The sequence below is a fragment of the Suillus fuscotomentosus genome (assembly GCF_016647785.1).
Source record: "Suillus fuscotomentosus strain FC203 chromosome Unknown F5891scaffold_52, whole genome shotgun sequence".
NCBI classification, from domain to species: Eukaryota; Fungi; Basidiomycota; class Agaricomycetes; order Boletales; family Suillaceae; genus Suillus; species Suillus fuscotomentosus.
Window position 1 is genome coordinate 267,326 of NW_024539564.1, and position 24,353 is coordinate 291,678.

General features: G+C 46.5%; 8 protein-coding genes across 8 annotated transcripts; 1 reads left to right on the forward strand and 7 right to left on the reverse strand.

Moving 5' to 3' along the window:
* Positions 1-3,257: 3,257 nt before the first annotated feature.
* On the reverse strand, positions 3,258-6,301 carry F5891DRAFT_958136 (uncharacterized protein; the record flags this gene model as incomplete). Its single annotated transcript, XM_041375540.1, has 9 exons — positions 3,258-3,919; positions 3,971-4,070; positions 4,177-4,629; positions 4,682-4,778; positions 4,831-5,006; positions 5,060-5,189; positions 5,239-5,470; positions 5,517-5,718; positions 5,771-6,301. The coding sequence occupies 9 exons, from the start codon at positions 6,299-6,301 to the stop codon at positions 3,258-3,260; spliced, it is 2,583 nt and encodes an 860-aa protein (XP_041222368.1).
* A 671-nt stretch (positions 6,302-6,972) lies between these two features.
* On the forward strand, positions 6,973-9,354 carry F5891DRAFT_1192689 (uncharacterized protein; the record flags this gene model as incomplete). The annotated part of the gene is made up of 10 exons (XM_041367634.1): positions 6,973-7,042; positions 7,088-7,329; positions 7,382-7,539; positions 7,621-7,945; positions 7,998-8,184; positions 8,239-8,327; positions 8,380-8,489; positions 8,628-8,748; positions 8,813-9,127; positions 9,184-9,354. The coding sequence occupies 10 exons, from the start codon at positions 6,973-6,975 to the stop codon at positions 9,352-9,354; spliced, it is 1,788 nt and encodes a 595-aa protein (XP_041222369.1).
* A 1,741-nt stretch (positions 9,355-11,095) lies between these two features.
* F5891DRAFT_1192690 (uncharacterized protein) lies at positions 11,096-14,749 on the reverse strand (the record flags this gene model as incomplete). Its single annotated transcript, XM_041367635.1, has 10 exons — positions 11,096-11,298; positions 11,352-12,251; positions 12,305-12,379; positions 12,429-12,627; positions 12,677-12,882; positions 12,932-12,942; positions 12,994-13,276; positions 13,342-13,768; positions 13,823-14,359; positions 14,411-14,749. 10 exons carry the CDS (start codon positions 14,747-14,749, stop codon positions 11,096-11,098), a joined length of 3,180 nt encoding a protein of 1,059 aa, XP_041222370.1.
* Positions 14,750-15,710: 961 nt separating this feature from the next.
* F5891DRAFT_920011 (uncharacterized protein) lies at positions 15,711-16,091 on the reverse strand (the record flags this gene model as incomplete). Its single annotated transcript, XM_041373766.1, has 1 exon — positions 15,711-16,091. A coding segment is annotated over one exon (381 nt), but the record flags the coding sequence as incomplete, so codon positions are not given.
* A 507-nt stretch (positions 16,092-16,598) lies between these two features.
* F5891DRAFT_958103 (uncharacterized protein) lies at positions 16,599-16,817 on the reverse strand (the record flags this gene model as incomplete). The annotated part of the gene is made up of 1 exon (XM_041375536.1): positions 16,599-16,817. A coding segment is annotated over one exon (219 nt), but the record flags the coding sequence as incomplete, so codon positions are not given.
* A 33-nt stretch (positions 16,818-16,850) lies between these two features.
* F5891DRAFT_958148 (uncharacterized protein) lies at positions 16,851-17,381 on the reverse strand (the record flags this gene model as incomplete). Its single annotated transcript, XM_041375544.1, has 2 exons — positions 16,851-17,235; positions 17,287-17,381. 2 exons carry the CDS (start codon positions 17,379-17,381, stop codon positions 16,851-16,853), a joined length of 480 nt encoding a protein of 159 aa, XP_041222373.1.
* Positions 17,382-18,110: 729 nt separating this feature from the next.
* On the reverse strand, positions 18,111-18,881 carry F5891DRAFT_983211 (uncharacterized protein; the record flags this gene model as incomplete). The annotated part of the gene is made up of 1 exon (XM_041377297.1): positions 18,111-18,881. The coding sequence occupies one exon, from the start codon at positions 18,879-18,881 to the stop codon at positions 18,111-18,113; it is 771 nt and encodes a 256-aa protein (XP_041222374.1).
* Positions 18,882-22,889: 4,008 nt separating this feature from the next.
* Positions 22,890-24,054, reverse strand: F5891DRAFT_983212 (uncharacterized protein; the record flags this gene model as incomplete). Its single annotated transcript, XM_041377298.1, has 5 exons — positions 22,890-22,894; positions 22,951-23,083; positions 23,166-23,410; positions 23,468-23,714; positions 24,013-24,054. The coding sequence occupies 5 exons, from the start codon at positions 24,052-24,054 to the stop codon at positions 22,890-22,892; spliced, it is 672 nt and encodes a 223-aa protein (XP_041222375.1).
* Positions 24,055-24,353: the final 299 nt, after the last annotated feature.

Below are 24,353 nucleotides of genomic sequence, written 5' to 3' on the forward strand. Positions count from 1 at the left end.
AGCCTACCGCTTCTGCATGCCATCACGTCGCGTACATCCCTACAGTAAGTCTTTTCAAATCACTTGAAGTAACCTTTATTTATGAAACATTCAGATTCCGGACGATTTTCAAGACTCATATTTTAAGTTATTTGAGGATGCGTCTTCGCCGGAGGTGTACACACACTGCAAACGCGAGCTTATGCAGGCAATATGGAAGCTCCTTCTCGACGAAGAGTTCATGCATGCCTATGAACATGGCATCGTGATCCGTTGCGGAGACGGCATTATTCGCCGAGTGTTTCCTCAATTTTTTACATATTCTGCTGACTACCCCGAGAAGTATGTGTTTCTTTTGATTATCACACTTCTTATATTGATGTGAGATCAGGATCTTGCTCGCTGGAATCAAGTTTCTCGGTGAATGTCCTTGCCCACGCTGTCTGATCAAGAAGGCAGATGTACCCAGGATGGGAACAGAGGGTGATATGCACGACCGATCGACACTTCAACGTGTTGATGATCAAGCCCGTTGTAACAAGATTGATCGCGCACGCAAGCTCATTTTCCAACGCGGTGCACCAGTGGACAGTAAGCGGGTCAAATCGATCCTTAATTCTGAGTCCCTCGTGCCTACACGTGTAAGTACTTGATCATATGTTATTTCCAACTTGTTGCTAATCAAACTTAGAATGCATTTTCAGATCAGCTTCTCGCCTTCGGATTTAATCTATTTTTGATGTTCGTCGTGGACATGCTACACGAATTCGAGCTTGGCGTATGGAAGGCTATCTTTACCCACTTGATGCGCATCACACATGCTGCCGGGGGTAATGTGGTGAAGGATTTGAACTGGAGGTACGTTGTTTTTTCATTATTATCATTACTGACTACAGAACTATCTACATCAGGTACCATCGTGTTCCAACATTCGGGAGAGGAACGATCAGGCGTTTCCACAGGAACGCCTCTGCAATGAAACATCTTGCAGCGCGAGACTTCGAAGATCTGTTGCAGGTGAGTATCTATGATCATTTCGAACTTCATTTATAATTGATTTCAAATTTGATTTCAGTGCGCCATCCCAGTCTTCGAGGATCTACTGTTAGATCCCGATAATGATAGGATAATTCTGGACCTTCTGTTTGACCTCACTACCTGGCAAGCTTACGCCAAGCTTCGTCTACATACTGAAGACACTCTGGATTTTTTCGACTCAGCAACAGTTGTCCTTGGCAAGAGTGTTCGCAAGTTCCAACGGACAACTTGTGAAACCTATGTCACCACGGAATTGCCTCATGAACATGCTGCTCGGGGGCGTCGACAAGCTGCACTGGCTGCCAGGCAGGGTCTGTCAGCTAAGGCGAAGGGGGGTGCATCACACCCAAAGGTAAAGAAACTTAATATCGAGACATATAAGTTTCATGCGCTTGGAGACTACCCTAACACGATCAGAATGAGGGGGACAACTGATAATTACACCACGCAGCCAGTGAGTTTTTTTTTTCATTATTTTTCATATATTTAGTTCTATTACAGGGTGAACTAGAGCATCGGCGTCTCAAAAGACGCTACCCTCGCACCCCTAAAACCAAAGCTACTATGACTGCAAGCATCGCGAATCAAGACGCTATTGAACGTCTCTGTAGCAGGGTCATCAATGCTCGGGCACAGCTTGCTGCCCAGCATGGTAACAATTCACGTCGGCGCGAGCGGACCTCACCATCAGAACATTACCACATCGCCAAGTCTGCTCGTACAACTTACGACCTCACAGCATGGTTAGGTGAGCTGGGTGATGATCCGGCAGTCAAGGTACGTATTTTTATTTTTATTTTTCAAGTGTGTATCTAATACAGTGATATAGAACTTTATTCCTCGCCTAAAAGACCATCTGTATGCTCGTCTGCAAGGTCTTCTGTATGAAGGCAACGAGCACGACTTCACTGATGCAGAGCGGAACTCTGTTCTTATCACTGACAATAAAATATTCGAACACAGCATTCTTTGGGTCAACTACACAACGTACGATCTTCGGCGCGAGCAAGATTCTATTAACCCCTGCACTCGTGCTGACCTCATGGTCATGTCACACGAAGAAGAACGAACTCATCCCTACTAATACGCCCGCCTCATCAAAATTTTCCACGTCAATGTGGAATACTACGAAACCCCTGATTCGGTACGGTCCCGTCCGAAACGAATGGATGTTCTATTCGTTCGATGGTTTAAACATGATGACAGTGCAGCCGGCTTTGCTGCGAAGAGACTCCAGCGCCTCCAATTCTTCGAGGACGAAAGCCCCGATGCATATGGATTTCTTGATCCGGAGTGCGTCATTCGGGGTGCTCATATCATTCCGGGTTTTGCTTTTGGCCGTCCCGAAGGACTTCTTCTTCCAACGATCGGACGGCGCGAATCAGATCCCGATTGGGTGTTGTATTATGTGAACATGTATGTTTATTATTTTTATTCACCATTTATCTACTAACTATATGCACGCTACTTAGGTTTGTAGATAGAGATATGTTTATGAGATTCCGAGGGGGCGCCATCGGCCACAAGGGTATGCGGGAGTGGGACGACATTTTGCAGCGCGAGGGACACATTGCTGAAGATTCGGATGATGAAGCCGCTATCACCGAGGAATCTGATGAAGCTGATGAGGGTGATACTGATGAGGATGAGGAGGAGGAAGACAACTTGGAAGATGAGGAGGCTGAAGAGGACGAGGATGACGATGATATCTTGATGGACGAGGAGGAGGACGAGATTATGGCTGACGATGGCGAGGAACTCGATGACAACATACTTATGGAGGAAGGCTATGGCGCGCTTTAGGTACTTTACTTAGCTTTCACTCAATTTTCGTCACTTACACTATATAATACATTGGATGTATCGGGATGTATCTGACATATGTCTGACAGCTGGTATGTTTGATGTCATCGTGTCGCGACGATATTTCAAATGTCGGATATCACAGGTATGTGTAATTGGCAGCGTCAGAAAATTCAATATATCATGTGATCTCTGAATTCGGTAATTTTGGTGATGGAGCTTGGGACGCCCAGTCAGCATCAATGTACATCAGGAAAACGACAGATTCCTTATTTCACCTTATGTTACTTAATTTCTGTTAGGAAGATTTTTCAGCCGACTTAATCATCACTTTTTCTACTTGTGAAAAAGCAGTTCGAGCTTCTAAACAAGTTCATGTGCGAAGTTCAAAAAAGCTGGAAACAAGTGTCATAAGCAAATGCTAGACCGAAAAAAGTCTAAAATGCAATTTCAAAGGAGTGATGATCTGCATATTTGTTAACATAAAAACGGTGGAAAATATCATAGGTCTGATGGTGGTGATGTTGCGCAGGAATAACTTGAGTACCATATACAGGAATAAGGTGTGCGGCGCGGTAGATTGAATCAATATGTATGACGGAAATATGGGGCATGTTGTTGTTATTATGAGCAGGCTGTACAACCCACATTCCAGTGTCTTCGTTCGGCGAGTCTCCAATGGTATCAAACCACTGCACAACTGCACATGAGTATAATTTTCGCTTGTAAGTAAAAGAAAAAAATGTCAGTACTCGTGCAACATCCATGCCCCTCATACCATCGAGACCTGGATTCGTGTTGACGAAGACACAATCAAACCGAGGATGCTCGTTTCTCCATATCGGACATGCACGAATATACTCACGGCGCATGCCCCCAATACCGCTGAGATCACTTGGCGCAAAAAATCTTGAACAAGCAGAGTTGAAAACACTGATTTTGTCGTCGAATTGGGGACAGTAAGCTAGGGGAATCTCTGATGGATCACGGGGATCATTGTGGTTGAGTTGACCGAAGAGAAAGTGTCGCAGAAGATTCGAGAGATGTGGGATTGATAATTCAATTGCTAATGCAGCAATGGTGCGAGCACGTTTATATTCTAAATCATATGTTAGTGTAGTTTGAAAGTGACAGGTGCTTAATGACTCACGAGGTGTTTTGGCCAACTCCACGTGTGCTTCGACATTTGTTGGTCCATCGTCGACTTCATTATCGTTGTCGTTGTCATTGTCCACTGTGGTATTGACAGCCTGAGTGTTGGCAGCTTCATCTGGTGCCGTGAGATTGAGGGTGTGCAGTCGTTCTATTTGAGTATCAGTGAGAGTACAATAACAATATAGTATTTTACTTACCCACTTTGAGGACAGCTGCAGAAAGGCACGTACCATTAAGCATCTTGCGTTGAGTAAAATCAGCGCGTGATGCTGTGAGCTTGTTGAGGCGTTGATTTGTGACCAACATTTGGCCCAGTGCCTCGTACCGACTGGAGCGCCTCCACAGCTCCTTCACTGCTTTGATATGCTTAGCTTCGGTGATCGAAGAGCATAAACCATTCAGGGCCCCAAAAAGTCGAATGAGGTGTATGTAGTGTTGAAGGGAATGCTGGCGAGGGAGTGAGAATGTTGAAATAACATCGAGTGTTTCAAAAATTTGCTGGCACCGATGAAACCGGTCAAGTGCCTCCTGGATTTGCTCGAGCGTCTTCTCCGTGATTATGCTGCGTCGGACAAGATAACAAAATTCGAGAAAGGCTCGAAATGTCCAGACCATATCCACAGGGACATATCCCTCAATAGCAGATAAGTATACCTATAACAATATGTCAGTAAGATATTAGTAGTCTGATACACAAGAAACATACCTTCATAAGTGCTTTCAAGTCATCACCCGTCCACTGCTTGAAGCCTTGTCCTTGTGGGAAGCGCCAAAGACCAGCAAAGGCCGGAACAGCAGCGATTCTAGACACAACTAGTTCAATAGATAGTACCCATGATGAGATGAATCATTTACCTTCGATCAATATCATCTATGATGCGCTCAGCATCTTTCTTCGAGTGTGCCTGGTATAGGTACTTCTCGATCCAATCGACCAGGTGGTCTTTGAATGTCCCTTTGATAAGCTGGTGAAGGATATCGGGGGCAATGAGTTCATGGATGTCGGCTCGAGCAAAATCATTCATAAAGGGCTGATATAAAGTGTTAATGCATCATGAAACATAGTGCGAAAGGTAGGGCTTACAATGAGATCACCAACAATGCCATATTCATCCCATAAGGCATCGAGAGTACCCTCCTCGACAAGCACATCTGTATGATGATGACAGCGCCAACCGGCTGGCTCGTCTAGATTGATACGTGAAGACAAACATCTGTACAATCATTAATTTAAGTAGATTAAAGAAATGAACAATTACACACCTTGGGCACCAACCACGCATGATGCACGTCAATAAGACTTGCTCCTCGTAGTCAGCAATATATGGTCCCAGACCATATATCACACGGCGGAAATGTCTGTCACCAAAACGTGCAACTTCATACTTGGTGATACCAGGACGAAGTGTTTCGAGAATCTTGGAGAGTGAACAGTGAAACAATTGCCGGCGAAACTTTCGGAACTTCACATCACTAGTCGCATGTTCCTTTGTTGCTAACTCAGATAAGCAAACAGCACATTTAAGAAAAACCAAGCTTACTTTTGGGAATAGCGAGAAAGGCGATAATACTAACTGCGTCTCGGTGGGCTCGTCTAACGTTATTGCAAACATTGCCAATAGATGCATAGAGTGGGTAATATTCGTTGTTTCCTGTTGCAACAGAAACTGTAGTCTTGTCACTGCCTAAAACAACCGGTACGAATGTGGATCCATGTGATTCTGGATCTTCGGAGATTATGTCCTGGCAGCAATTGTTAGATTCAAAGGAGTGATCAAGAAATTGAAAGACTTACGGCCTGATCCCATGCCCAATCACCAGACATAAAGTCCTTCCACTGACGCTCGTCATCATCAGTTGAGAACTCGCGGTAGGGTCTGTAATCAAACTCTTTGGCATAGTCGGGATTTGCAAGCATGTTGCGGATGACCTCTCGTGGATCACAGTACCAGACATCAAAGACTTGATCCATCCATGGCGGTGCATCAGTGTCTGGTTTTTTGCCATTGTAGCGAACTGAAAACGACTGCCACTTCACATCCCCAAGTGGTGTTCTGTCGATGGTTTTGTAAAGGTCGCGAAAGTCGGCAAATGGAGGCTTGTCGTCATGTTTCTTGAGGGTTGAGGCCCAGAGATCAAGGAGTTTATTGATCTGACCTGCAGGCATCTGATTCTCGGTAAATAAATACTCTGCTGTTTCAAATTCGACACGATTTCGGTAAGGAGTCCAGTCAGAGGAGGATTTATCAAAGAGTGGTTTAGGTAGGCTTCCAGGGGGGAGAAACATGCCATTATCATCACAAGGGTGGGCTAAAAGAATGTACATTGTTAGAAAATTGATCTAATAACGAAGTGAAGCATTTACCATCAAGGTCCTTGTGAAAGTTCCGATATAAGCAGTCTCCTGGCCCCCAAAACTCAGTGTCAATTCTCGGAGCTGGTGAGTTGTGCGTCCCGTCATGTCCCATCAGATTCAACCAATTGTTCTCGACTTCTTGAAAGTCAAACTGCGGCTCATGTGGTTGCGCAGGGGCCGGATAGTAAGGCTCTTCTAGCTCTTCAGAAACACTGGCATGGTAAGAGTTAGGTGGCTTTGTGATTGTAGGATGGGCTGAATTCCAATGTTTGGTTTGTCCCGCTTGAGTTTTGAAATAGCACTGACAATTGGAGCGTCCACAAGGGAGTTGGAGTGCATTATGGTCTGGTCGAGAGTTCCGGTTCCTTTGAAGAATATCAACTGTGTGTAAAAGCATGAAAAAACAGGGCACGTACATAGTTTATGCTTAGCACCAAGAAAATATGGTTTTGGTCCAAAGTAAACCATGCTTCGAGCCTGAGTGCCATGGTCATAATCAATAACACGTTGTCCGTGTTTGGGATAAGGGTAACACACTTAGAAGTTTTCACCGAACCTAGACCATTTCCTGCCGCTCTCTGCTACCTGCAAATTTCTGCCTGTCTCACTTGCAGCTCCTCACCCGCATCTTTCATATCAATATGCCTTCCCAACCTGCTGACACTACCGTAACTCGTCGTACTCGTCCCTCCAATGCAATTGCACATCCTGGTGCGATCCTCTTGCAGGCAAAGAAGACCTGACATACGGCCGAAGAAGTTGCTGCTGCTCGAGCAGAAAAGGCAGAGCAGGCTGCAGCACGGGCCGCAGCTGTTGAAGCAGGAGCTAAGCGCATTGCTGGTATAGAGCTGGAGATGGAAGCCAAACAGACGAGCATGCTGGCAAGGAAGGCTAAGGGAGTTCGGCCTCGTCCAATTCCCGCCAAAGGCAAGAAGGTGGCTGTAAAGGATGGTCTGAGTCAGGCGGATGTCACAGCAGCCTATGGTGAAGGCGATGAGGTCAGAACCAACTTGAATCAAGAGCCAGAGATTCTTACCGGCTCATGTGCAGATGGGTCTCAAGGATGACTCCAAAAAGAAGATTACCAAAGTTTCGATGAAGGATGCTGTCAATCAAGCGCGTGAGCAAATCAAACAGACAACTTCTGCTGATGGCGGAGATAAGGATGCACGTGTCCATAAGAAGGGTGACTCAATGGATGTCACAGTGTAGGTTTCCCTAAACCTTCTCATCATGCTCCTGCTCACCGAATCAACAATGTTCTTCCTCAATTTAACTTTGAACCATAGGAACAAGCCTGAGTATACTTTTAGCAGCAAAGTTAAGAGCTGGGTCTCAGACGTCGACATACCCATCAAGAATCAGAATGCACCGCTGAGTCATGTGACTCACACATCGCCTCCTCCTTCAACAGTTTTTTCTCGTCTTACAGGCTCTTCCAAGACAACTCACAGTGAAATCCTGACTGGTATTCTTAACAGTCCTCAATGTTCAGGTGTAGATGAGGATATACCAGGAGGTTTTGCTGATGACGAGGATGAGGACGAGATTGACAAATTGGAACGCCTGGCTGCACATGGAATCACTACCAAGGAAGGGCGGTCAGCTGCAGCAGTAATGTTTTAATTTTTAGCTTTCGAAAAACATCTGACATTATTATTCAAAGACGGTGCTGACTCTCACCATTGATGACTCTGATGATGAGTTGGAGATTCCAGCAGAGTTTCGTGCTCTGTTCACCCAGCCTTCACCAGTAGGCTTGCCTAAGGCTTCCTTTGCAGTTGGCAACCTCAAAAGGAAGGCCTCTGAAGGGAGTGAAATTGAAGATTTAGATTTTTTGTCGGTTGATGCCTGTGAGTCAATACTGATCGTTGACATTGATGCTATCAGACTCACTGCACCTTTAGTTGACAATACAATGGAAATCGACCTACCGGACAAGAGTGATCTGACGTATGAAGTGAAGCCTGGAAAGCCCCCCCATATCACAAGCTCAGTGAGAATTTAATAATATAGAGTTGTCCTTTCTGATGCAATTTTTTTATTAGACGTCAGTCGTGACCACAGACACCAAACCTGCTCTCACTAAGAAGGCAAAGGTAGAATCACTTAAGGTTTCAACATCTCTTCACGCTACTCCTGCCAAACCCAAGGAGCAGTCAGTCAATGTTGACACGCCACATGACAACTTGAAGCCTTGAGCGCAATATCGAAACACCGACCTTCCTGAACAAGTCCAAACGGACCACCGTTGGGCTAAAAAATTCCTTCCGACAATGATGTTGTGGGCCGGCAGCCAAGAATCCCTCTGGAGCATCCCAGATGAAACTCTACTGACACATATCCAAATTGCATTTCAGGCAGTCTACCCAGAGCTTAACCTTGTCATTGTTCAGAACGGTGCTGTTTTCTCACTCGTACGCTCTTGTCATGCCAGATGTCTACAACACCTCCTTACTACTTATCTGTTCTGACTCACAGACTGTCCAACGGCTTTCTGAGTGGCGGAGCAACTTCAGCTCTACGGCCATCGCAATCATCTTCGATTTTCTGACGAGCAACAATGACTGTGACCCAGAGGTTCTTGCAGGGCTCCTCTTGAAGAATTTCGCCTTCATCTTCAAGGACATGGACAAGTGCGAGCCTGACGGGGCGTTCCACTCTGCATTTATGCTGCAGCTCCTTGGAAAGGCCCACCTTAGCACCATTAATGGCCATGCTACCATTCCCGCATTGAAAACCAAGGACCTTGCAACAAAAGGGATGGCTGGTGTTATTGCATTTTGTGCTACAGCGGTCTGTTCATTTTCTTGTTAGCAATGCTCCAAGTCCCACTCAAATAATTCACATAGCTTGAGCGTGCCATCACATTGATTTCAGATGGCGATATCAAAGTCGAGGACATCTTAGCATCAACCTCAGCACACAGCAAGTTGAACATCAAGCTTCCCAAAGTACTCAACAAGGTCACCAGGAAGGTGACAAGTGCTCCATATCTGTTTTCACGCGATCTCTGGGGTTAAGCAAACACTGGGTACATGAAGAGCATCAAGAAGAAGGGCCTGGACTTCGTCAAAACCACAGTAGACATGGCGCGGTCAGCTTTGAACAAAAGTAACGCTGCGGATGCAGGCATCTCTGAGAGCTCTGATGATGACCGTGCCTTCTTATGTATGTATGTACGACGTTATCTTATTCAAGCTGTGCCTCTGTCTTAGTTCGCAAATTTTTATTTTATTTATATTTTGCTGATTTGGTGGATTTGGCAGAGCTGTTCTCTGATGGCATCTGTCCATGGGCCTTCTGATACCATCCTTAACTTGCTCGGCGGACTACTATTATCACCACTCGTTATACATCCCATCCTGTGCTATTTTCTACCAGTACTAGACTACTGGTACTGCTTTCCCACTATCGGTTCACGTTCATTTTTTTCTGGTTTTATCTTGCTTAATTGCTTTTGTGTCATGCTTTTCTGAATGGACGATGCCTTTTTTCTGATGCAAAAAGTAAACTAAGTCAGAAATAAGTGAGAATTCAGACGACGAGTGGCCTTTTTCCACTTCATGGCCACTTATTTTAGCCTTTGCTTATTTCACCTTATTGAATGTGAAAAAGTGACAATAAGGTGAAATAAGGAACTTGTCGTTTTCCTGATGTAGGCTTCTAAGCCTGTATCCAGCCCGCCAAGCCACCTATACTTCCCATATTTCCTTCTTAGTAAAGAGGCCAAACGGGACATATATGTCCCCTTTAGTAAGCTAAAATCTCGTTCACACTGAGCACCGGCAGTTGATACCAGCCAAAAACCATGACTTTACCGCTCAGGCTATTTACTATTCTCGCATGCTATGTTTGTTTATCGTTTGTTGGTGCTAATCAACATTCCCGCGCTCCTGTTTCACCTGCCCTCACTGTCCATGACAGCGAGCTCAACAGCTCCTTCAGTAGTCATCACTTCTGCATATTTTTGTGCATTGCTTGCTGCGTACCCTGTAGCCCATCACAGTGCTCTGTCTACCCTCTGGTCCATCCTATCCGCCGTCGTTATCTGAACACCCTCTGTGACACTTAGACTCTGTTATTTCCTGTCTGTTATTCTCGTTCTTCCTATCTGTTGTCTTCCTAATGTATTTCTAACAATTCTATAGTGCCAGGAGCCCGTTAATCATCAGTACCATCCCTTTGATCACTCTATTAGCATTCGTTTGGCTTGGCGAACTGGCAGTGCTCGTACTTCCCTTCTAGTCGCCACTGCCATCTCCAACCACATCTCATGGTCAGGTCCTCACGGAATTCATTGGGTGGTATATCCTGTCAGTGCATCGTGCAAGTCGGTGGTAGTAAGGCCAAGACCCTGTGAGCAGGCAGCATTCGGCAGCGTGAAGACCAAGCAAAGTTATTTCATGCAGAACTACTAAAAAGTATGCTTCAACATTCTTTCGTTTAATGCAGCTGATCATCACGTAGAGTTGCCTCTGCACGAGCGAGAGCAACTTTTAGCTTCTGAGTCTCTTGCTACATCTCAAGCACCCTCGCATGCCAATACGGACCCTTGTATGTCTATTGAGAGGTCACCGATGCACACATCAAGTATGTTACTGTGTGCTTCTGTGCTTTCTACATTAAATTCTATTCCCAGACCCATTGATACATGCAACCACAGCCTATATATTGCCCAACGACGTGCTACATGGAACAATCAATATGACGTACTTATGGCCAACAATCTGGACTATTGTTGTCTACCGACGGACAGGTAACTCAAGTCCCTTTTTTCTTACTCTTCCTCTGCTGCTCAGAATCTATCCTAGCATCCTCAAGCGCTGCTTGTTTCTCTGTCAATTTTCTCACACATTTTGTGTATGGCTGTGGTGCCACAGCATCTGACAGCCTTTTGTTGCGGTGGAGAGGGAGCTGACTCGTTGTTGGGGGCGCGCTATCATTGTAGGCAGTATTTTGAGTATCTATTTAATGTCACGTAAATAAAGCGATATGAATGAATGATGCTTTGACATACCTCTACTGAGTGCGAGAAGACTTGGGTCTACCAGATCATCGGTGATTGAGCTAATAGGTAATGATGGCCAAGACTCCAACTGTGATCCATCTGGTAAGGTATCAAATGAATTGTGTGTGTCAATCAAAAACTCTGATGCCGAGGAAGCACCGGAGGCTGAAATAGAATCACCAAAATCACCTAATGCAGACGACAAAGGTGTAGGCTGAGAGGGCGGTGACGAGATAAGGGTAGTAGGTGGTGGTGGAAGGCGGGGCTCTGCGGATGACAAAGGTGTAGGCTGAGAGGGTGGTGACCAGACAAGGGTAGTAGGTGGTGGTGGAAGGTGGGGCTCTGCGGACGATACAGGTGTAGGCTGAGAGGGCGGTGATGAGATAAGGGTAGTAGGTGGTGGTGGAAGGCGGGGCTCTGCGGACGACAAAGGTGTAGGCTGAGAGGGTGGTGATGAGATAAGGGTAGTAGGTGGTGGTGGAAGGTGGGGTTCTGCGGACAATACAGGTGTAGGCTGAGAGGGTGGTGATGAGATAAGGGTAGTAGGTGGTGGTGGAAGGCAGGGCTCTGCAGACGACAAAGTTGTAGGCTGAGAGGGTGGTGACGAGATAAGGGTACTAGTAGGTGGTGGTGGAAGGCGGGGCTCGGTTTCGGGTGTGAGAACTGCCCCATCTGCAATTTTTTGTCGGTGTTCTTCTACTTCATCTGCTGTAATCTCAACAAAGCGGCAGGTATTGTTAGCAATGGCAGCAACAACATTCTCAAGTGCCTCAATCCCGCCCTTCAGATCAGACGGATTGGCCCATTGGGGGTGGTTCCAACCTACAAGTTTGATGTGATATTTGCGGACAATTGCAACTTCATAGCGAGTGAACTCTACAGTTGCTGATGCATCCTTGGTAACTTCACCTAGCACACTCATTAAAATTGGGGAAGATTGTGAAGGGCTAGAGAAAACTTACAAAGAGATGCTCGCAAACTGGCACGAATGTTTTGCTTCGCTTCTATGACACGATTCTTATGGTTGGTCGCTGCAGCTGTATTGAAGAAACATTAAATAAGTAATGTTAGACAAAAAAAACGAACAAGTAAAGATCCCCTTCAAAAGCATTGCACTTCCGAAGTCAGTGGCAGTACATGCAGCATCACGCCGCAGGTAGACACGCATGAAGTGCTCACAGGCAGCACTGGTAAAGAATGCCTTCGGTGTCATCTGAAAGTCAGATGTGCTGCGAACCATAAACACAAAATCCTCTATGCCAGCGCGTTGTGAAAGTGCCTCGAGCTAGGAGTATATTAAATAAGTAAGTACTAGAGGGAAAATAAAAACATACCTCGTCCCTAACAGCCTGAAAGCTTTTTGCACACTCAGTTGACTTAGTGCGAGCTGTAATATTAGGTGGACGTTTGGCAGCATGGCTTTTGAATTCATCAAACTCTGCAACGAGAGCCTTCTTTTCATCTTCCATAAGCTCATCGTATTCGGCCTTGTCCTTGATGATGTCTGACATCTTTGTGCGCCCAACTTGTGCACTATTGCCTGAAAATCATTCATCAGCAGTGTCCACAAAATTACGAACTGTACTTACCAGTGTTGGACCTAACACCCTTGAAGTGAACCCAGGCAGACCACGCACTTTTTTTCCCTCACTTTGCATGTTGAAGTTTTGAGCCCAAGCAAAACCGCTCCAGGTAATGGCGTCGAGGCTTCTTGAAAATTCGTGCGAGCTCTATGGCTTTGTCCTCTAGATAGCAAAGGACAGCTTGTACTTCACCTTCTTCAGTCATGCATTTTTCATGCCATCTGTGAGTGAGTAAGGCACGGAACTCCTTGGAGACCTTCACATAAGGCCCACGAGTACGCGTCATTAGTCGTTGTGGGTGATGAGTGCGAGGATTCATAATGAGAGCAAGCAGAGACGCAATGGATTTTGCTAATACAAACATACATCATACTTATATAGTGCGAGGGCAACAACATTATCAGATGATTACGCACATGAAAAGAAACCAGCGTCCTGCAGCATAGCCTCCGAAATTGCTTCAGCTTGTTCCATACTAAGACCAGCCTCCTCCATTAGCTTCGCAACCCACCATTTCGGTAGAGATGCCTTCTCGATATTAGCGCATATTGTATGTAATGTGTCAGGGAGCCCAAGTGTATCAATGACTTCCTCCGTTTCAGGACCAAATGATCTTAAGACCTCGTGCTGGACCTGCAACGGAGGGATTGTGCGCTGAAGTTCGGAGGAAGGTTGAACAGCTTGTGGAGATGGTGACTGCAGAGCTCTCTGTTTGCTGACTTTCATAGCTGACGGGATAACAGCGCTCTTGTTCCTAATGGGAGTAATAGGGCTGGTATCAGGGTAACCATCATCTTCATCTTCAGACTCATAGATGACCACAGGACATTTAGTAGATTTCCGCTAAGTACAATACAATGTCAGCTTCCTGCTTCTATTACATATATATTGACCTACCAAATCAATTGCCTGAATGTTTGATGTTATTGCCTGAATGTTTGTTGTGTTCGGATCTGCTGGTGCTGAAAAAATAGGGACAGCTTTCATATTCCAGGTAAGGGGTGACCCCTGTGGAACAACTGATAGAAGGGTGGTGTTGAGACCAATAAGCTGGGCAAGGCTGCTGGAAGGACAGCCTTGAACATGGAAATGGCATGATGAGTTGATGAGTGGTGCAGGGACGAGGGGGACACGGTTGTAATTCGCTGTAGAGGAACGTGATGGTGTCGTGCTAGATCCACTGGACGCTGGCCAATTGTTGAGGGTACAACAAGTAGCAAAGCGATGTGCGAGAGGCGTAGCAAAACGCTCAATGAAAAACTGAGATAGCTCTGCAACAATTTGATGTAATTCCTCATTCTCTGCAAGCACCCTTGGGTTAACGTAGACATCGGCTTTCAGTGACTCTTGGGTGATATCACCACCTGGAACAGTAGCACCAGGGTGATGGAAAAACAATGTTGAGCCACCAGTAAGCCGATCAAGTGCGGTACACTAAAGCACAGTATGTATGAGCGTAAATCAATATTTTGTTTGTTGACGTACCAGATCAAAGATAAGAGCCAGGATAGTCTTTGTGTGATCAGTGCGCATCTGCCAAAGAGCCATCCGCTGCTGTTGGTTGGTTTGCTGAGTGGGACCAGGCCGTGATGATCCCGTACAGTAGTGAGTTGAAGTAAGAGAGTGAAATTCGTGAGTAAGATTGATGTGATCGCCATCGTTGTGTAGTTGATGAACAAGTAAGGCAAGGACAGCGACTTTCCACCGTTCTTGAATGCCGTTGATGTTGGCTAAGAGTTCGGGGGGAGGAATTATGGCAAGGGCTTCGTTCAGCCCATCTACTGTTGGATCACGGCTGTAATGACTCTGATTCCATACAGGCATGATGTAGGATACAAAGATGTAAGACGAAACTTTGTGCAAGTACTTAGGCCATCCAAAAGTAGACAATTGCAAGTTGCAACGTATTTTGGTTGTGTTTGGGCATTCAATATTCTTCAGATATGACCGGTCACTTGCTCTCAATTCTCGAACAACTCTCAGAAAGTCATGCTGGGTAGCACCTTCAGCCAGTTGTGATATGCGTCATCGATGATTTCTGAAACCAACTGCTTCTTCTCGCTAATATGCTGCGTGATGAAACCCATGACCTTGGGACCAGCAACAGTGTCACTGATGCTAATGCTGAATCCATTGTAGAATAGCCAGAAATTCACGACCATCTGGATGCCCATTCTTCTGGAAGAGTACGATGACGGAACCTGAATGGGATACGACAACCTTCAACACTCTGCTGCCTGACACAAACTGACATTTGCGAGATGTTAATGTATGAACCCTTGGAACCAGCTGTGACCATCTGCTTCACATTGTTCTTCTTCTTCAGGTTCTTCTGCGCATACTGACAGGAGTCATCATGAGCGTGATTTAGTTCACGCTCTACCTTGCTCTCAAACGATTCTCAGATAGTCATGCCAGGTAGTGCCTTCAGCCGGTCATGATATGTGTCATCGATGATCTCCACAGCTAACTGCTTCTTCTCACTAATACACTGCATGATGAAACCCTTGACCTTGGGACCAGCAACAGTGTCACTAACGAAGTTGAACACTGTTAAGATTGTATGAGTATGGCAAATTGAAAAGCTACAATATTTTAACTACATATCATCAGCAGCGTGATGCTCGAGTCCATCAATATAACCCTCGACCTGTTGCATGCGTTCTCCATCATAAGGCTCCTCATTGATAATGCCTTCGTCAGTAGGAGCGCTACCATCAGCCAAAACATCATGAGCCAAACTATTACCACCAGCTGCTCCAAGTCGTGTACCTGGCCATCGTGGTCCAGAATATCCATGAAGAGTCTGAATTTGATGAATGCGTCGCTGATGCCATGAGTTCACCGACAGAAGCTGTTCCCATTGCCGACTCAGCTCAGAGGCAAGTGGCGGGTCTTCAGTGGAAAGGATAGCAATTGTGTTTGGATAGTAGATAGTGTCATCACGAATCTTTGTCATCAAATGACCAACTTCAACATTTAGCCTCTCCAGCTCTTCCTGGGCGCGCACACGATCAAAGTATTGTGCTGATGCCTGCTGATAAAGAGGGTTCGCCCACCGTTTAGTCTGGATCTGCCCATTGCTATCACATAGCAAGTCGAACTCAGCTAAAAAAGAATACTCAACTATTTGGTTCCAATCGAGCAAAGGGTAGGGTGGCATCATTTCAGCAGCGTACTTATTGTAGCGTTGAAGGGCATTTCAGATAGCAGTTGCGCGGCTTTTGAGGGCTTTGGAAATTTGAGTACGAAGTTTGTAACCTAGATAAAAAACTTCACATTAGTATCATGTCATGACGTGAACTAGAACCTACCAAGACCATTCATCTGCAACTTTGTAAGTTCCAATAGTCGCATGACAACCAATCTCTCAACATCATCGACAGCCTTGAAAAAGAGGCGGTGTGTAATATGTGACTGTGCCTGGATACGCTCTGGGTGATTAGGACCCCAACGTTCATCAATCCCCATCTGGTGCTCAAAGTCCTCGACTACTTCCTGCTTCTGGTCGCGCTTAGCAGCAGCATGTGTGTGTCGACGCTGAACATTGCCGATGTCCTTCGAGGAGTAGTTTGGCCTAAGGTCGAGCCTACCAAATTCTGTACGAGCCGCATCATAAGCGAGTCTGCCATAATGACCATTAATGTTCGTCGTAAGGTTGCTTGAGAAAAACCTACAGCGCATCCTCATATTCAACCAACGCCTTCACATAGTCAACTTCAACAGGTGCAGCATCTTTCTTGCTGCTCATTTTCTCCAACAATATCCTCTCATCATCCAAATCAGCCTCAAAAGGTGCATCAGGTCCCACCGGAGACTCAGCAAGGAATGTAGAAGTAGCAGCAATAGCTTCGAGTGCTTGAACGTAGTTGTTGTAGATAAAATTAGCTAAATTTGTTGTCAGCGCATTGTAAATTAATTAAACTTAGGACATACACAGGTTAGCATATTTGTCCATATCAGCAAAGTGAAAATGTTCATCGAGAGCTTGGTGGTGATGAAATTCGGTAGTGTTCCAAGTTTCAGGTGCTAGAGCATTAGACTCTGAAAATACACGTTCACAAGTCTCAAAATCTTCTTTACTGGCGCCAACCTTGTACTTGGAATGGTGTTGGACCTGGCAAAGGCGATTGTGAGCATGACCATGAAAGGCAGGAACCACACCATGAAGGTTGAGTTCTTTGATGTGATTTGCCAAGGAGCTGCGGGGCAAGATCTTCTCAAGCGCACATTTGATGTCGTAGCCATAAAGAATATTCTTCCCGAAAACTTCCATTAGTTTGTTGAGGCTCGCAATCGGGTATTTCATACTGTGCTGAGAGTTAGCGTTCTGCCATAATTATTCTAGAAATGATACTAACAGTTCACCACTCCAAACCATGTCACATATGGTCAGAAGAAAGCCATGACGGTAGACAGTGATGAATATTCCTGATTTCTTGAAGATTGCAAACATCTTCTTGTGTGATTCTGGCGCTGTTACGACGTGTGTCGCGTGCGGACTGGGATGATCTAACAGCGACGATCACAACAGTGATATCTCGTGCTGAGAGTCCGAGGTCGGCTTCCACAGAAAAGCAGAAGTTGCGTACGTTCACGGAGGTGAACGATGATAGCGAGTTACAGGCAGAAGGGGTCTCAAGTCCTTCTGAAGGTGCGGATCTGATGTCGAGCAGGTAGCTTTAGCAGGACAAGGAGTTCAAGGTAAAACCCAGTAGGATTAAAGTAAGGAACATCTACTTTAATCTGTCGACCTTATATAAGGCTACTCTATCGTATCTAAGCTCAGCCTGAAGCTGGGTTCTAATCTGCTTATCTATCGAGTCAGAGATACCATGCATGAGGCAGGTCTTCTATCTATGATAAGGACCGCGAGGCGTCCTTCTATCAGTACATGAGGCAACACGAGGCTTGCCTTCTATCTTGATAACATATATAGGTCTTCTAGACCTATGTCGTCATATCATGTAAGCGATCCAGATCGCTTACCTAATCCGGCATCTTCCGGACTTCTCTTCTATTTCGTCATCTGTTCGTTATTAATCATCAAGGCCCAAGGGCCCGGGTATCGTATCGTATCGTTGCCATGCGAGGTGGCAGAGGGCAGGTCGTGTAGCTGGGGGCTCACGTAGTCACTGTAACATTACCCCATTACTACGCACAAAGTCACCGGCTTTGTATATCATCAAACGTCTTCTTCCATCGTAGCGGCGGGTAGTGCAGGAATTGCTATCGTGGATGTAGAAGGTGCTGAGGGAGTTTCAGAGGCAGGGGAAAGTTCAGTGGGATGCTGAAGTTCAAGATCCGCGAGTGCCTTGTGGTTGTGCTCCCAATCTAAGAGAGCTTCGAAAAACTTCTCTTCATCGCTAAACTCTTGGAGTACGATGCGTCCGTTGAGTCGCGGGCAGTGGACCGACAGATGGTCGGGTCCTAGTTCATCGCAGATGCAACAAACATAATCTGGGCATCTTCTGAACTGATGTCCGTATCCTCCGCAGCGCCTGCAGAGCGTCTTACGGGTTCGATCTATGGTAGCCGCTTTTCTTCTCGGCGGGCGTACCGGGCGGGGTTCTTCTACAAGAGGCTTCACTTCAACTTTCTTTATCGCTAGGTCGGTGATATCGGAGAAGTCGAGGGGGAGTAAGTGAAGTGCGAAGTTTCTGATCCGCCGTTGCAGATGAAGTACAGCAAGTCTCCGAGTTGCTTCATCAAGGTCAACACGATTGGCTACGTCTTCCAGCAGCTTCGTGGTTCGTATAATGCAGACGGTGAGGGAAGTACTCGCTGCAGTTCTGGCGTCTTGGTCACCAAGGATTTCGTCGATCGCTTGGGAGTACGCGGGGGTCAAGATAGCGGCTTCGTTGAACGCGCTATTTTCTGTCATTCTGAGGACTACTCCGTAGTCGGAGTCCTTCAGTGCATTCTTGATAGAGGCGTTGTCGATGGAGTTCGTCATGATGATGGAGGTTCGTTTGGAGAGATGTTCGAGGATCGAGAGGGTTTATAACCTTCTTCCAGATCAATCCAAGCTCCGATTCAATCTAGACTTATCTTTATCGTTATCTCTTATCGTTTTATCTAGCCATGAGGCTAACTCGTGTTCGAGATTCTTCTTCGCTATCAGAGGGAAAGTGCCGTGATAGGTACTATCGTCCTTTATCTTTTTGTTGAAAGATCAGGTCGTCATCAGAGGGTGGTCGTCATTGCCATGATGGGTTCTAGAGGGTTCCAAGGGCTTGCAGGAGTTTCCGTGGAGTTCGTCTCGTGATAGTTTAGCCTCGTTCCGGAGGTAGGATCCGAGCGTGGGTGCCAAGGCTTGCAGGAGTTTCTTGGGGTCGTCCAGCGGGGAGGTCGTCTTCTATTACCCTTTGTTTTATATATGAACTGCTCGGGTGGTCGAAGTGCAGTGATGAGAGGGGTCCCGAAGCTTGCAGGAGTTTTCCGGGGTTCGTCCTTGTTCATCGTCTAGTTTTAAGTCATTACGGACAATCGTAGTTTAGAGTCTTTCCGGACTATATCTAGTTTAGGGTCATTACGGACCTTTCTAGTTTTAGGTCGTTCCGGACCAATGTAGGAGTTGGTCGAGTTCAGGATTCGGTGATCAGTGTTCGGGGTGGAGTAGGCGTGGAAAATAAGTAAAATAGAGGATTTCACCCCCTTACTAAGCCATTAGTCACCGACTAATCAAATCCAATCAGAAGTCTAGGCCAGGGAGCGGGCCGTCGTCTTCGAAGTCGTTTCCTTCTAAATCTACCATTCGCAGATCATGCGAAGAGGGTGCGTCTGTGTCTTCATCCTCGTCATCCTCGGAGTTTTCCATGTCAATAAATCTGACAAAACTCGGCTCGGCGTCTTCTTCTTCCTTTTTCATTTCATTTCGACGATTCGCTTCATGGATCGATGCGATTCGTTCGATGAAAATATCCTGGGCTTCTTGTAACACAGGAGGGAGTTCGGTATCAGAAGATAGCGTCATTGCTTCTTCGGAATTATGCGCGGGTGTCATAGAGAGGTTGAGGGAATTCGGCGGTTCATCGGCGGTTAAATATGCCGGTTCGGGGTCTTCCTCCATTGCGGACTCAGGACTTTCATAGAATCTGAGTTTCTTGGCTGTGGGAGGGTCTTCGATTCGGACTGCTCGTCCTTTTCCGAGAACGGATATCGGTTCTCCAGAAAATTCGAATCTCTGAGTTTTTTCTGGTTCAGGGGCCAGTCTGGGCGCCTTGGATACAGGCGGTTCTTCATTCATTATCGCACGTCCCTTCCCAAGGACTTGTGCGGGCTCTGCCGAGAATTCATATCGGGCAGGTGCGGGATCTTCTTCAATCTTCATCGGCTGAACAGCCGGTACAATCTTCTTCGTTCGTGGCAGTTCGGGATAAATGTGGTCAGATATCAGCGCCGGTCTGGAAGTCTTCTTCTGAGTTGTCTCCGGATCAGTGGCCGGTCTTTTCTGTTCATATCTTCTTGCTGCAAGGTCTATTCTTGGCAGCGAATCTTTCTTCGTCACAGTTTTCGTGGGCTGTGGTACGGTTTCTGAAGTTTCAACGGGGTTTCCGTCCTGCGGCTCTTCGTGGACCGGTGCAATTCGTGTCGTTCGGGCTAGTGGTACTGTGCCCGAGGAGAAGGTACGGGGAGTTGTCGGGGATACCGATCGTTTTCTCTTCTGTGTCACCTTCTTTTCCTCTTTTAGGAAGAGGGGCGCCTTGCCGTTCTTCTTCCGATCAGAATCTATTTCTTTTTCCTTCTTTCGGGAATCTGCGGTACTTCTTAGGGTCACCGCGCCGGTTTTCCAATTGATGGCGGGGTTCTGGCTTGTGAGCCAAGGTCGTCCCAGCAGGAACTTGTCTTTCGGACCAAGTTCGGCTAGGTAAAACCTTTCGGTCATTACCCGTTCGTCTATCTGGAATGTAAGGTTGCAAAACCTTTCTATCGGCTTCGTTCCGAAGCAGGATCCGTCAGCGTTCGAGAATCTTAAAGGGTTCTCTAGCTGGTGCGTCGAGATGCGGTGTTGTGTGATTATGTCCTGGTTGACAAAGGACTCACACGCCCCAGAATCTACGATCATAGATGTCGCGATGGGGTTGCTTCTCGTTCTGGAGATCAGGGTGGCGTTCACCCGTATGTCCTCCTTAGCCCCGGCTTTCTTGATAGCGCGCAGGGGTTCTTCTTCGATCATCTTTCTCCGTGAGGTTCGGGTCCATTGCGGACAGCTCGCGGCTTTGTGTCCGATGACGTGGCACACAAAACATTTCTTTTCTCGCAAACAAAGGCGAGTCTCCTTCCCGGTCAGATGCGAGGCGGCGAAGGTGTTTCTGGTAGTTGCCATATTGGAGATGGGTTCTACGATCTTCGTGGTATCCTTTTCTTGGAGCTTTCCACAGTGACGGCGGTTCTTATATTCTTGCGACTGGTCAGGCCGGTACGATCAGGGTTCTAAATCAGGGATATGAAAATCCTTTCGGGATCTAGGTTCGGGGTTCTACGAGTGTCGGTAGCGTTGACAACAAGTGCGATCAGTTATCTTGTAGCCTGTGATGGAGGCGTACAGTAAAGGGACTTTAATCCTTTGTTACGACGTGTGTCGCGTGCGGACTGGGATGATCTAACAGCGACGATCACAACAGTGATATCTCGTGCTGAGAGTCCGAGGTCGGCTTCCACAGAAAAGCAGAAGTTGCGTACGTTCACGGAGGTGAACGATGATAGCGAGTTACAGGCAGAAGGGGTCTCAAGTCCTTCTGAAGGTGCGGATCTGATGTCGAGCAGGTAGCTTTAGCAGGACAAGGAGTTCAAGGTAAAACCCAGTAGGATTAAAGTAAGGAACATCTACTTTAATCTGTCGACCTTATATAAGGCTACTCTATCGTATCTAAGCTCAGCCTGAAGCTGGGTTCTAATCTGCTTATCTATCGAGTCAGAGATACCATGCATGAGGCAGGTCTTCTATCTATGATAAGGACCGCGAGGCGTCCTTCTATCAGTACATGAGGCAACACGAGGCTTGCCTTCTATCTTGATAACATATATAGGTCTTCTAGACCTATGTCGTCATATCATGTAAGCGATCCAGATCGCTTACCTAATCCGGCATCTTCCGGACTTCTCTTCTATTTCGTCATCTGTTCGTTATTAATCATCAAGGCCCAAGGGCCCGGGTATCGTATCGTATCGTTGCCATGCGAGGTGGCAGAGGGCAGGTCGTGTAGCTGGGGGCTCACGTAGTCACTGTAACAGGCGCCGCATTACGCCATCGATCAACACATATGCTGACCGGTTCAGATGAATCACCTGATTCAGGTTCCTCAATCCAAGGATCGTCAGGATCACGGATGGTTGCTGCTGTTGCGGCAGAGCGAGACCTCGACTGCTGGTTGCGTGCATTGCTGACCTCATCGGCGAACATGTCAACATAAGGCTCACTAAGCCAAATGGAGGATGTTCCTGATCGGGGGTCCAGGTGCTCCACTCCATGATGAACTGCTGGATTGACAAGTTTGGCTGAATTGTTGCCGTCACAGGCACAGATGATAGAATATCGTAAAGGCGGTTCCTGTTGAAGTGTGTACTGGCATGCTGGGCATGAATTTAGCATGTGCCAGTTGGGTGTATCACGACCAAGGTGCTTGTCAAGATGAGCAGTGATCTGTCATTGAAGCTCGAGATAAACATCAAAGGCAGCACGGAGTTGCTCAGCAAAATAATGTCTATAGCATACCTTGAATATACATCAATTTTGTGAGATTATGTTGAAGGCGACAGCACTTACATTATGCAGATGACACAGTTTTTTGGCTTCAGCGTGGATGCTGAGACGAGGGCACACATGGTGTGTTTGTCGGTAGACAGCAAGGGTCCGAATTGTAATGGTGACACTGGGCTTCACCGGCGATGAACCAATGCATCCATAGCGAAGTAAGGTTACATTGGGAAAGATAGACTCGTGTTTGAATCTGCGGATGGTTCAGCCTAGAGCAGTGACCATCAGTAAAGCAATGTAAAAGTAGTGTCATGTAATTACTCACTGAAGATGTCCACTACTTCAATTTCAAACACGTCATGATCTGAATCATCAACCTCAGGAAATTCTATGCTGTCATGCTGGTATGCGAGTAGTGTGTTTGCAAGTATGTCGTATTGATCGCTCCATGCAGAAAGCTGTTGGGCAATACACAGGCTGCGATCGTGAGTATCAACAGGTCTGGGAATAGAACTTAAGGAAGAAAGCACAGAAGCACACAGTAATGTACTTGATGTGCGCATGGGAGACCTGCTTGAGCTCTGAATAGAGAGCATGTTCCTCACCCCAATGGCTGACAGCAAACCCTTCTTCACCGGGTGGAGGGAACACTGCATCAATATCGATGACGCCACTATCCATACAAGTGTCCATATTGGCATGCGAGGGTGCTTGAGATGTAGCAAGAGACTCAGAAGCTAAAAGTTGCTCTCGCTCGTGCAGAGGCAACTCTACGTGATGATCAGCTGCATTAAACGAAAGAATGTTGAAGCATACTTTTTAGTAGTTCTGCATGAAATAACTTTGCTTGGTCTTCACGCTGCCGAATGCTGCCTGCTCACAGGGTCTTGGCCTTACTACCACCGACTTGCACGATGCACTGACAGGATATACCACCCAATGAATTCCGTGAGGACCTGACCATGAGATGTGGTTGGAGATGGCAGTGGCGACTAGAAGGGAAGTACGAGCACTGCCAGTTCGCCAAGCCAAACGAATGCTAATAGAGTGATCAAAGGGATGGTACTGATGATTAACGGGCTCCTGGCACTATAGAATTGTTAGAAATACATTAGGAAGACAACAGATAGGAAGAACGAGAATAACAGACAGGAAATAACAGAGTCTAAGTGTCACAGAGGGTGTTCAGATAACGACGGCGGATAGGATGGACCAGAGGGTAGACAGAGCACTGTGATGGGCTACAGGGTACGCAGCAAGCAATGCACAAAAATATGCAGAAGTGATGACTACTGAAGGAGCTGTTGAGCTCGCTGTCATGGACAGTGAGGGCAGGTGAAACAGGAGCGCGGGAATGTTGATTAGCACCAACAAACGATAAACAAACATAGCATGCGAGAATAGTAAATAGCCTGAGCGGTAAAGTCATGGTTTTTGGCTGGTATCAACTGCCGGTGCTCAGTGTGAACGAGATTTTAGCTTACTAAAGGGGACATATATGTCCCGTTTGGCCTCTTTACTAAGAAGGAAATATGGGAAGTATAGGTGGCCGAGCGTGATCCCATAGTCTGACATACCCTTTAGATACCTCATCACTCTTTTGGTAGCCTCCCAATGTGCGGGCCCTGGGTTGTGCATGAACTGAGATAGGATGGAGACCGCGAATGTGATGTCCGGGCGCGTGCTGGTAGCAGCATACATGAGCGAGCCGATACCACGCTGGTAAGG